We start from the raw sequence: 12,500 nt of genomic DNA on the forward strand, positions 1-12,500 counted from the left end.
TCTGGAGGCGTCGGCGGCGAAGGCCAGAGAAATCCTTCAGACAAACACGTTTCAAATCAACAAACACGTCTAATTGTCTTCTGACGACAAGAACAGGAAAAATTAGCCTTACAGCGTTGGTCTTGATTAGCATTAGCAACATCCTGGTGGCTAATTTAGATGCTAGTGGGAAATAATTAACAGGATAAATTCACATAAAGCAAAGTAATGGGTCACTGCGATACCATAAAAACTTAGTAACTATTTACGTAAGTTCTAGTTATTGGATTTTAGCATTAGCATTAGCATTAGCATTGGTTGGAGCTCATAATTGTGGCAGTTATTCAAAAGTAGTTTCGTCGTCTCTATTCACTTCCACTGTAAATAGCATTAGCCTGTGATTAGCATTAGCATTAGCATTAGCCTGCCATTAGCGCCTTCCTCCCCGAACATCAGACGACAGCGCTGGTTGAGTAGGGGCACCTGGACTCGGGGGCCTCCTGGTCCCCACTGAACTGCCTCTGGATGGCGGCCAGCCTGGTCTCACACTCCCGGACCTGGGTCCGGGCCAGGCGGTGGGCCTCCTCCGGGCTCAGGGTGGCACACAGACCCCTCAGGGCCTCCAGGTGCTGCTGCGCCTCCAACAGGTCCCGGGAGAAGCAGGCCTGGGGGGCAGGGGGGGCAGGAGGGAAGGGGGGAGGGGGCAGGAGGGAAGGGGGGCAGGGGGGAGGGGGGGCAGGAGGGAAGGGGGGCAGGGGGGCAGGGGGGCAGGAGGGCAGGGGGGCAGGGGGGAAGGGGGGGCGGGAGGGCAGGGGGCAGGTGAGTGAGGAGATTATTGCCTCGTGTGTTCAGACATTCCCCACCACACGTTTGTGAGAAGAACACCCAGAACCCCCCCGGGGGGCAGCACCGAGCAGAAGAACACCCAGCAGCCCCCGGGGGGCGGCACCGAACAGAAGAACACCCAGCAGCCCCCGGGGGGCGGCACCGAGCAGAAGAACACCCAGCAGCCCCCGGGGGGCGGCACCGAGCAGAAGAACACCCAGCAGCCCCCGGGGGGCGGCACCGAGCAGAAGAACACCCAGCAGCCCCCGGGGGGCGGCACCGAGCAGAAGAACACCCAGAAGCCCCCGGGGGGCGGCACCGAGCAGAAGAGCTGCGATTAAAACACCAAATTAATGCTGCACCCTGAACCGCAGAAGGGAAAGTGGGAGGAGCTTCACCACCAGAGCAGATTAAGTGGGAGGAGCTACATAGTCAAAGCATGCAAAGTGGGAGGAGCTTCACCACCAGAGCAGGTACAGTGCGAGGAGCTTCACCACCTGAGCAGGTGCAGTGGGAGGAGCTACACCACCAGAGCAGGTGCAGTGGGAGGAGCTACACCTCTGGTGCAGGTGAAGTGGGAGGAGCTTCACCACCAGAGCAGGTACAGTGGGAGGAGCTTCACCACCAGAGCAGGTGCAGTGGGAGGAGCTACACCACCAGAGCATGTACAGTGGGAGGAGCTACACCACCAGAGCATGTACAGTGGGAGGAGCTTCACCACCAGAGCAGGTACAGTGGGAGGAGCTACACCACCAGAGCATGTACAGTGGGAGGAGCTTCACCACCAGAGCAGGTACAGTGGGAGGAGCTTCACCACCAGAGCAGGTAAAGTGGGAGGAGCTACACCACCAGAGCAGGTAAAGTGGGAGGAGCCCCACTCCCGGCCGCCCACAGTGCTTTGTGTACCTGAGCCTGGTTTGCTAGGTCGTGGACTAAGTGAGTCTGGCACTGCTGAGCCGCGGCGGTAAACCGAGTCCTGGTTCTGTCAAAACCTTGGTGGTTGAGAAAGGCCGAGATCTCGGCGCTCACGGCCTGGAAACACAACGCAGACCTTACATGGTATGGTGGAAGGAGGGTCAGTTGAGTTCCAGAAGGACCACATAGTGAGACGGTTCTAAAGGTTCCTGGAGGTTCTGAAGATCCACCGTCTGGACAGGACCTGATCTTCATCATGTCAATCATCACACTGAGTTTTCCTCACGTGTATTTCTGGACCAACATATATACGTGTATACGTGTACTACGTGTATACGTGTACTTGCTAGAGACCGGTCCTACCTCCCACTGGGTCCGGACCGACTGGGTGAAGACCTCCATGTCTCTGAGCTGCGAGGGGGGACAGAAGGCCTCCATGCCTTTGGCGGCTCGCAGGAACTCGTCCAGCAGCTCCGGGTCCAGAGTCCTCAGAGTCTCCTGGGGACAAGAACCAGAGACACACCAGGTCCAGGACGCCACCAGCTAAACCCCCCCCACCAGAGCACGTGGACCGACGGAGCGTGGAGGTCTACCTCTCTCAGGTCGGAGGACAGGGACTTGTCCTTGAGGACGGCGATGGCCTCCAGGATGTGGTCCTGCAGGCAGCGCTTGGCCTCCTCAAAGCCGTTCCGGGCCAGAGCCTGGGCCCTGGCGTAGGCCTCGGTGTAGGTCTGGGGAGGAGCCTGGGCCAGAGTGGGAGGCTTGACGCCGATCTGGGGGGACCCGGCCTGGACCTCAGGCTGGACCTCAGCCTGGACCTCATGCCGGACTTCAGGCTGGACCTTAGGTTGGACCTCAGACTGGACCTGAGGCCGGACCTCAGACTGGATCTCAGCCTGGACCTCGTGCCGGACTTCAGGCTGGATCTCCGGCCGGACCTTAGGTTGGACCTCAGGTTGGACCTGAGGTTGGACCTGAGGTTGGACCTCAGGTTGGACCTGAGGTTGGACCTCAGGCTGGACCTTAGGTTGGGCCTCAGGCTGGACCTTAGGTTGGGCCTCAGGCCGGACCTCAGGTAACACACTGACCTGAAGGTTTGGTTGGGTTTGGTTCCTGGCCTCTGGAGGCCACTGAGCCTTGGAGGGGGATGCTGGTTCTGATTTGGGTGGAGGGGGGGCCTGAGTTCTGGGTTGGGGGACTGATGTGGACTTGGGTTGGCTGTGAACCGGAGGTCTGATTTGAGGTTCCGGCTGGGGTTCAGGTTCAGGTTCAGGTTGAGGTGCGGGTCGGGGCGTTGGTTGAACCTGAGCCTGGACTGACGGGGGGGGCAGGTGTTGGCTCTGAGGGGGGGGTTGCTGGAACTGAAGGGTCGGCTGAGGGGGCGGGGTTTTAGCGTGGGGCTGCTGAGCCGGTCCAAACTGCTGGACACCAGGTGGACCCCAGGTCTGAGGTGGACCCCAGGTCTGAGGAGGAGCCACATTGTAAGGTCTGATCGGGGGGGGGTGCGTGGGACCCTGGGGCCTCGTCTGGGCCGGAGTCCAGGGTTGAGCCTGAGGATACGATGGCCCCACGTGTGGGTACCCGTGAGGACCGACCTGGGACCCCTGCTGGGCCCACGGCGGTGCAGCCTGGACTGGAGTCTGAGCTGGACCCTGTGGACCTGGACCAGCTTGAGGAAACCGGTGGGGACCAGGAGGCCTTTGCTGGGGAGGAGGTTGGTTTTGTGGACCTGGTTTTTCTGTCCACTGCTGCGATGGGGGCCGAGCCTGGGGGTGAGCCTGGGGGTGAGACTGGGGGTGAGTCTGGGGGTGAGACTGGGGGTGAGTCTGGGGGTGAGACTGGGGGTAAGGCTGGGGGTGAGACTGGGGGTGAGTCTGGGGGTAAGACTGGGGGTGAGCCTGGGGGTGAGACTGGGGGTGAGTCTGGGGGTGAGACTGGGGGTGAGTCTGGGGGTGAGTCTGGGGGTGAGTCTGGGGGTAAGACTGGGGGTGAGTCTGGGGGTGAGACTGGGGGTGAGTCTGGGGGTGAGACTGGGGGTGAGTCTGGGGGTGAGTCTGGGGGTGAGACTGGGGGTGAGACTGGGGGTGAGACTGGGGGTGAGTCTGGGGGTGAGTCTGGGGGTGAGACTGGGGGTGAGACTGGGGGTGAGTCTGGGGGTGAGTCTGGGGGTGAGACTGGGGGTGAGACTGGGGGTGAGTCTGGGGGTAAGGCTGGGGGTAAGTCTGGGGGTGAGTCTGGGGGTGAGTCTGGGGGTGAGACTGGGGGTAAGGCTGGGGGTGAGACTGGGGGTGAGTTTGAGGGTGAGACTGGGGGTGAGTTTGAGGGTGAGGTAGGGGGTATCCCTGGGAGTAAGGCTGAGGTAGGGCAGTTGGTCCTACATTCTGGACTGCAGCCGGGGGGGACGAGACTCTTACTTGACTCCAAGCCTGCATTTGCCCTGGGGGGGCGTGGCCCTGGGGGGCGTTGGCTTGGGGGGGGTGCTGAGGCAGGCGCTGCCCCTGATGCTGGACTGGGGGGGCTGGATGCTGGATCAGAGGTCGGGTCTGAGTTGGTCCGGTTCTTGTCTGGTTCAGAGTTTGAGGATGAACCTGGGCTCCTGATTGGCCGAGGCCTGGAAGAGGAGCCATTGGTGGTGCTTGGGTCTGGGTCTGGGTCTGGGTCTGGGTTGGTGGCTTGGGGGATGGAGGTCTAACTGGGGACCAGGACTGTGGGTGAGTCCGCAGCTGAACATGGGACGGTACCGGAAGCTGGCTCTGACCCGGTACCAGAGGAAGCTGGCTCTGACCCGGTACCAGAGGAGACTGGGTCTGACCCGGTACCAGAGGAGACTGGGTCTGACCCGGTACCAGAGGAGACTGGGTCTGACCCGGTACCAGAGGAAGCTGGCTCTGACCCGGTACCAGAGGAGGCTGGGTCTGACCCGGTACCGGAGGCTCCATTGGGGATGGGCGACTATCTTGGACCCACGTCTGTACTTGAGCCAAAGCTGGGCCATGAGCTAGACCCCCAGGAAGACCCTGTGCCTCCACAGTGGACCGAGGCCCCGGGGAGACTTGTGACAGGGTCTGGGTCTGGGGGGGGACCGGTGACTGTGTCTCCATGGGGACTTGAGGCTGAGGTGGACTTTGTAGTGGACCTCCTGGACCTCTGGCTTGTGGCCTGGTCTTCAGGGGTCTCTGGGTCTCTGTGGTCCTATGGGGTCCAGTGGGGGTGTGCCCTGGACCCTGAACCTGAACCTGAACCAGAGTCTGACGGTCTGAACCGGGTGCTGCTTGTTGCTGCTTCTGTTGACGTTGTTGTTGTTGTTGTTGTTGTTGTTGTTGTTGTTGTTGTGGTTCTGGTTGTTGTTGTTGTGGTTGTAGTTGTTGTTGTTGTTGTTGTTGTTGCTGCTGCTTCATTGACTTCTGAGGTTTTCTGGTGGAAACCTTTGACTGAGCCGGTTCTGGAATCGGAGCTGGTTCTGGAATCGGAGCTGGTTCTGGAATCGGAGCTGGTTCTGGAATCGGAGCTGGTTCTGGAATCGGAGCCGGTTCTGGAGTTAGAGCCAGTTCTGGACCCTGAGCCGGTTCTGGACCAGCAGGGTGGGTCTTCTGGAGCCAGGGTCGGTTCTTCACGGCGAGACTCTTCCTGGTCTGGAGCTCCTGAGAACTCAGAGTCTTCTTCTTCTTCTCTGGTCTCTGGTGGGTCGCCGTCTCCAGCTGGGCTCCGGTTGCCCCGGTTGCCCCGGTTGCTTTGGTTGTTCCGGTTGCTCCAGTTGCCCCGGTTGCCCCGGTTGCTCCAGTTGCCCCGGTTGCTTTGGTTGTTCCGGTTGCTCCAGTTGCTCCAGTTGCCCCGGTTGCTCCAGTTGCTTTGGTTGCCCCGGTTGCTCCGGTTGCTCCAGTTGCTCCGGTTGCTCCAGTTGCTCCAGTTGCTCCAGTTGCTCCGGTTGCCCCAGTTGCTCTGGTTGCCCCAGTTGCTCTGGTTGCTGGACTCTCACACACCTCTGCTTGCGGCTCCACCTTCTGTTGCTCCAGTTGCTGCGTTGGCAGTGACTTGGGTTGCTGGGATTGTCGTAGTTGCTGTTTGACCTCTGGTTGCTGTTGTTGTTGTTGTTGTTGTTGTTGTTGTTGTCTGGGCTCCTCCTCCACCCCCCTGCTCGGTCCTTGTTGCAGGTCCTGCTCCGGACCCGGTCCAGACCAGACCTGGACCGGGGCCCCAGGCGGGGTCTTCCTCATGTGGGTCACTGCTTCGGCGTAGCTGTACGGCATCGGGGGGGACGTGGGGGAGGACAGCTTGTCCCCTCGGTCGTCCTGCACAATGATTCTAGGCAGGAAGGTCTCCGGTCTCTGGAGACGTCCAGACGTCTGCTTGTCCTGGATGAAGACCTTGGACGGAGGACTGGCCCCTGGAGGACTCCTGCTGCGGTCCCTCCTGGACCCCAGGCTGCTCAGCAGACCCACCACCTCCTGCTGGCCAATCAGGGAAACACATGTTCACCTTGAAGTCAAATGTAATAATCCGGACTTCCTGTCAGGAACAAAACCCAGCGACTGTTTATCACGAAGACCTGACATGGAGGAGGTGAGGAAGGGATCCTCTGGAGCAACCGGACCAGAAGCGTCACTGAACACCTTATAGCACATGTGTGGAACTCCGGTCCTGGAGGGCCGCAGCCCTGCAGGTTCTCCACGTCTCCCTGCTTCCTCACAGCTGATTGCAATGAGCAGCAGGTTCTCTGGCTTTGTGCTGAAGGTGGTGATGAAGCATCAGGACATTCAGGGGGAGACGTGGAAAACCTGCAGAGCTTCGGCCCTCCAGGATCTGAGTTTGGCCCCCTGCTCTAGAGCTTCAAAAGAGAAGGAGTGTGAACTGGCCTGCGACTGAGCCACGGCAGCCCGGACCCGGTCCTGCATGGCGGCGGCCCCGAGGTACTGGAGCGGCGAGTTCTTCTGACTGCTGGCGACCGTCACCTGGAGGTCCTGCTCCTCCGTCACCACCTGGCCCTCCAGCTGGAGGCCCCTGGAGATGATGGCCTGCAGGAACAGCCAGTCAGGAGGGAAGCAGCGTGTGCAGGGGGGAGTGGAGTACCAGTGGAGTACCAGGGGCTCGGAGGACCGTCTTACTCGAGCTCGGGGATCCTGGCCCTTGTGTCTGTGGCGGTCTGGGGCCCTCAGCAGCCGGTTGAGGTCCCGGGCCTCGGCCTCCCAGTGCAGCAGCTCCGCCAGCCGGCCGTCCAGACCCGACACGCCGCGCTGCAGCTCCGCGCACACCTGCTCCGCCTCCAACAGGGTCTGCATCACCTGAGGCCACACGCAGCGTGAGGGGGGGCGTCTAACGCCTCGCCAAGGCTCCAGCAAGACAGGAAACGCTCCTTACTTCAGGTATGGCCAGCTTGACCTTGTGCAGCTGGTCGGCGGTGCCGTCAGGAGGCGGAGTCAGAGCCTCCAGGTCCACCTCGCCGATCCTCGTCATGATGAACTGAAACAGCAGCGACAAGCCGTCACGTCTCGCCGGGACAAAGTCAGAGACCGACGATCGTCTGGCTGTGACCTCTGACCTGCAGCCTCTTCCTGTAGGAGCGCAGGGGCCCGGCCAGGACCTCCACCCGCTCCTTCAGCAGCAGCGTCGCTTCTCTGATCAGAGCCTGCAGGTCCTGGGCCGAGGTCTGCCGGTCCCAGTCCGGCTCCGGCTGCTTCTCCTGGACACACACACACACACACACACACACACACACACACACACACACACACACACACACACACACACACACACACACACACACACACACACACACACACACACACACACACACACACACACACACACACACACACACACACACACACACACAGTTCATAGTGACGAGTTCATAGAGACGAGTTCATAGAGTTGTTTTTCTAGAGACATGTTCATAGAGACAAGTTCATAGAGACGAGTTCAAAGAGACGAGTTCATAGAGACGAGTTCACAGAGACGAGTTCATAGAGACGTGTTCAAAGAGACGAGTTCAAAGAGACGAGTTCATAGAGACGAGTTCATAGAGACGAGTTCAAAGAGACGAGTTCATAGAGACGTGTTCATAGAGACAAGTTCATAGAGACGAGTTCAAAGAGACGAGTTCATAGAGACGAGTTCACAGAGACGAGTTCATAGAGACGAGATCATAGAGACGAGTTCATAGAGACGAGTTCATAGAGACGTGTTCATAGAGACGTGATCATAGAGACGAGTTCATAGAGACGTGTTCATAGAGACGAGTTCATAGAGACGAGTTCACAGAGACGAGTTCATAGTGACGAGTTCATAGTGACGAGTTCAAAGAGACGAATTCACAGAGACGAGTTCACAGAGACGAGTTCAAAGAGACGTGCGGTCGAAGGTTTAGGAAAAGGCTCGGCAGAACAAAGAGTATTTTCCGTCATGTGGACGTCCCCTTAATGTGTCACAAGATTCAATAAATGTGTTGATCCTTTGATCCTCAGGTGGCATTTCTGTCCTCTGTTCAGAGGACGTGCGTTGTCTCAGAGGACAAAGCTTTTTTAATGATTGCAGTATAAAACCGCTGGGTTCCTTCCAGGCCGCCCAACACGCCCCGCCGCCGCCCCGCCGCCGCCCCAGCCTGAGAACTCTCCGGGACGCCGTGTCGGGTTTCTCGCCCTCCAGGTTCTGCTGGTTTTCTGACTTACGTTCCTGCGGACAAACTCCGCCCACTGCAGGTTGAGGCTGCGCAGCTCCTCCGCCAGGCCGCGGGCCGTCTGCGGGTCGGCGGCCTCCATCAGCAGGCGGCCCGTCTCGTTGAGGTGGTCCCGCCGGGACCCCCAGTCCGACAGGGACTCTGACGACACCTGAGCGACAAACAACCAGCGGAACCGCGGTTCACTTCTCAACACTGAAAACGATTTACACAAAAACATCAGAACTGCTGCAAACCATGTGGTTTCCCTGCCGGGCCGCTAGAACGTATATTATATTGATATATAAACAGAATGCGTCTCCATGTGACCCCCATGACGGTGTCCTACATGTCCTAGGTCAAAGAAGAGTTGTGACGCGAGACCGAGCAAATCAGACTGTCTTCAGTTATGAGATAAGATCAGATAAGATAAGATCGTATAGGATAGGGTAGGTTAAGTTAAGTTAAGTTAAGTTAAGTTAAGTTAAGTTAAGTTAAGGTAAGGCAAGGTAAGGTAAGATAAGATAAGATAAGATAAGATAAGATAAGATAAGATAAGATAAGATAAGATAAGATAAGATAAGATAAGATAAGATAAGATAAGATAAGATCGTATAGGATAGGATAGGGTAGGTTAAGTTAAGTTAAGTTAAGTTAAGTTAAGTTAAGTTAAGGTAAGGTAAGGCAAGGTAAGGTAAGGTAAGATAAGATAAGATAAGATAAGATCGTATAGGATAGGATAGGGTAGGTTAAGTTAAGTTAAGTTAAGTTAAGTTAAGTTAAGTTAAGTTAAGCTAAGCTAAGCTAAGCTAAGCTAAGCTAAGGTAAGGTAAGGTAAGGTAAGGTAAGGTAAGGTAAGGTAAGGCAAGGTAAGGTAAGGTAAGATAAGATAAGATAAGATAAGATAAGATCGTATAGGATAGGATAGGGTAGGTTAAGTTAAGTTAGGTTAAGTTAAGTTAAGTTAAGTTAAGTTAAGTTAAGCTAAGCTAAGCTAAGCTAAGCTAAGCTAAGGTAAGGTAAGGTAAGGTAAGGTAAGGTAAGGTAAGATAAGATAAGATAAGATAAGATAAGATAAGATAAGGCAAGGTAAGGTAAGGTAAGGTAAGGTAAGGTAAGGTAAGCCTTTATTGATCTCACAAAGGAGAAATGTACTTGTTCCATTCTGCTCTTAAGGACTCTTGAGGAGGAAAGACAAGAAATGTGCAAACACTTAGATAAGAGTAGAGGAATCTGATATACAATGACTACCAAGAACTCTAAGGACCAAAATATCTACAGTAAAGAGTAATAATAAGTAAATAAAATAAAATAGGACTAAAAATAAGATCAAAATCACAGACTATAATAAAGTATAATAAGTTCTAAGGGGAGCAAAATATACAGTAAGATGAAATACAAGGAAAGGATGAAAGGATGAAAGGATGAAAGGACGCTTGTTGATTTACTCGGTTCAGAAAACCTTTGTTTTCCTCATTTCGCGAGGACAACTGGAGCGTTTTAAAGAAGCTGGCCGTCATGGGAGACGTTTACAAAATGTTGTTTTCAGGTCCTGTTGTGGAAACAGACGCCCAAAACACCAGTTTCCTGTTTTCAGGAGAGAACCTTGGAAACGGGCCGAGAACCGTGGTGGGAGTCCGACCACCAGGAAGGAGTTAATCAGAGAGGAGGGTGTCCAGACCCACCTCGGCTCTCCGCTCGTGGCTCAGCGCCGCCGCCCCCTGGGCCAGCCAGGCCTGCAGGGAGCTCAGGCCGTCGGTGTAGGAGTCCCAGGCCGTCAGGACCCCCCCCATGGCGCCCTTCACCCGGGTCACCTCCTCCAGGGCGGCGGCGCCCTCCTGCTCCAGCTGCTTCACCTGCTCCCTCACCTGCTGGTACTCTCCAGCTGGCCACACAGAGCACATCAGAGTTAGCCGCCACTAGCCGCTGCTAGCCGCGGGGCTAGCCTCCGTTAGCTGGTCACTCACCCAGCGCAGACTTGCTGGAGAATTTCTCAGAAATCTGCTTCAACTTGCGAAGAGACGCTTCTAGTAAAGTGGGAAGTTCCTGTCTGGTCACCAGGTCCTGGTTCAGGGGAGACCAGGTCAGACACGTGTGTGTGTGTGTGTGTGTGTGTGTGTGTGTGTGTGTGTGTGTGTGTGTGTGTGTGTGTGTGTGTGTGTGTGTGTGTGTGTGTGCGTGCGTGCGTGGGGTGAAAGGGTTAAAATCTGTTGCAGTGTTTGGGGAGAGAAAAACAAAGGCGTGGCTGTTTGATTCCTCTGTTTGCACACTGAGGCTTTATTTCCTCAGGCTAATTCTTGTTCGCTGCACCCTGACGGAGGAGCGCCGTGAAGCTATGTGCTAACATTGTTAGCATTCGTTGCACCATCAAAGCAAATCAAAGCATGAACTGCAGCGCAGCTGTGGCCTGAACTGCTCTCAAATCTGATTTGTGATTCAGAATTGAATTGAGAATGCTAGCATTGATTTTCACGGTGCAGCTCATCGTTAGCTTGTGACGTGAGCATGCAGCAAAGCTAATATACATTCAATATGGCATGAACGCATTATCTAGTAGCGTAGCAAAACTGTTAGCATGCACAGTTACAATGGTGGCCGCCAACTTTTAATATATTTACCAACGTTAGCTTGGTACTGCAGCTAACCTATTAGCATGTTCAACAAGCATGCAAACGTGCAGATGTGCAGATGTGCACATAGTGACAAACGTCAAACAGTAATAGTCAACACGTATAACGTGTCATTAAGCACATGAGGTCAAATTAGTTATATCAGTAACTAATTTGTTAGCATGCGCCAAGTTATGAAAGTTTCTACAAGTTAAAATAAACCACATTATTGTAGCATGTTAGCACAACGACGATGACGCTAACCACTTCCATGTGACTGCATGACAATTCTAACATTTCACTTAGCATGCAAACCTGCAGAGCTAGCATAGCATAGGGGAATACGCCGTTATCCTGTGAACGTGAGTAAACACAGCGATAAGGTGCTAACCGTGTTCATAGTGGCAGTTGTGCTTTGAAAAGAGACAGTTAGCATGTTAGCATGTTAGCACTGCATGTCGATAGCGACTGTCAGACGGTGAGCGTTTCCGTTGATCACAGAACAAAGGAGGTTAGCTAGCGGCGGTCAAAGCCAGCTAGCGCTGCCTCCGCCCAGACCGCAGCTCCTCCACAGGCCAAACCCAGCAGGGTGACTCACCTGCCATTCATGCAGCAACACCCTGACGGCCTCCGGAGACAGGTAGGGCCGCTTCCATACACGCAGCTTGGTCTGGATCTGCCCCAACACATCCAGCGCGGCGTGGCGGTGCTCCTGGTACTCCAGTTTGATGCCGTGGTACTTGGCCGCCACTCTCACACTCGTGAATCTGTGAAACCGTGAAAAGTCCCAAAAGAAGGAGCAGATTGACGACTCAGCAAAAATCAAACCAACCCTACACACATGGAGCCGTAATACCTGGACTGTACTGCACAGAACGAGACGTACGGTATGGTACGGTACGGTACTGTACAGTACTGCATGGTACGGTATGGTGCAGAAAGGTATGGTGCAGTATGGTACGGTACGGTTCAGCATGGTATGGTACGGTAAGGTATGGTATGGTGTGGTATGGTATGGTACGGTACGGTATGGTGCAGAAAGGTATGGTGCAGTATGGTACGGTACGGTACGGTATGGTCTGGTGAGGTATAGTACGGTATGGTACGATGCGGTACGGTATGGTAAGGTATGGTACGGTACAGTACGGTACGGTATGGTACAGTATGGTACGGTATGGTTTGGTACGGTATGGTACAGTACAGTAAGGTAATGTATGGTCCAGTGAGGTACGGTACAGTAAGGTATGGTACGGTACAGTGAGGTATGGTAAGGTATGGTACAGTGAGGTATGGTAAGGTATGGTACAGTGAGGTATGGTAAGGTATGGTCCAGTGAGGTATGGTAAGGCATGGTCCAGTGAGGTATGGTAAGGTATGGTGTTGGGTTGAGGTTGGGGGTTCACCTCCTCTTCAGCTCGTCCATCTTCTCAGAGGGAACCAGCAGGTTCCCGTCCTCGTCCTGGTTCTGGAAGCTCTGGAACGTCTTCTGGTGCTGCGGCATCTGGTCCAGACAGACCTGC

At 55.2% G+C, this 12,500-nt stretch overlaps 2 protein-coding genes across 2 annotated transcripts in view; both read right to left on the reverse strand.

The window, feature by feature from the left end:
* LOC308147925 (uncharacterized protein) overlaps positions 1–4,346 on the reverse strand; it is a gene marked incomplete at its 5' end in the record, with an annotated part of 13,626 nt that extends 9,280 nt beyond the window's left edge. Inside the window, 6 exons of the mRNA XM_080521315.1 lie at positions 1–34; positions 463–644; positions 1,711–1,836; positions 2,083–2,217; positions 2,313–4,001; positions 4,134–4,346. The exon at positions 1–34 is cut by the window's left edge and continues 24 nt beyond it. Coding sequence (XP_080377441.1) covers positions 1–34; positions 463–644; positions 1,711–1,836; positions 2,083–2,217; positions 2,313–4,001; positions 4,134–4,346 — 2,379 coding nt within the window. The remainder of the gene's footprint in view (positions 35–462; positions 645–1,710; positions 1,837–2,082; positions 2,218–2,312; positions 4,002–4,133) is intronic.
* A 371-nt stretch (positions 4,347–4,717) lies between these two features.
* LOC308147926 (nesprin-2-like) overlaps positions 4,718–12,500 on the reverse strand; it is a gene marked incomplete at its 3' end in the record, with an annotated part of 28,148 nt that continues 20,365 nt past the window's right edge. Inside the window, exons 14-25 of the mRNA XM_080521316.1 lie at positions 12,384–12,496; positions 11,579–11,747; positions 10,339–10,435; positions 10,057–10,256; positions 8,385–8,543; positions 7,256–7,396; positions 7,075–7,176; positions 6,822–6,998; positions 6,573–6,731; positions 5,901–6,164; positions 5,334–5,658; positions 4,718–4,878 (exon numbers count right to left, since the gene is read on the reverse strand). Of these exons, the coding sequence (XP_080377442.1) occupies positions 4,718–4,878; positions 5,334–5,658; positions 5,901–6,164; positions 6,573–6,731; positions 6,822–6,998; positions 7,075–7,176; positions 7,256–7,396; positions 8,385–8,543; positions 10,057–10,256; positions 10,339–10,435; positions 11,579–11,747; positions 12,384–12,496 (2,067 nt within the window). The remainder of the gene's footprint in view (positions 4,879–5,333; positions 5,659–5,900; positions 6,165–6,572; positions 6,732–6,821; positions 6,999–7,074; positions 7,177–7,255; positions 7,397–8,384; positions 8,544–10,056; positions 10,257–10,338; positions 10,436–11,578; positions 11,748–12,383; positions 12,497–12,500) is intronic.

Source organism: Blennius ocellaris (assembly GCF_963422515.1).
Source record: "Blennius ocellaris genome assembly, contig: SCAFFOLD_139, whole genome shotgun sequence".
NCBI lineage: Eukaryota > Metazoa > Chordata > Actinopteri > Blenniiformes > Blenniidae > Blennius > Blennius ocellaris.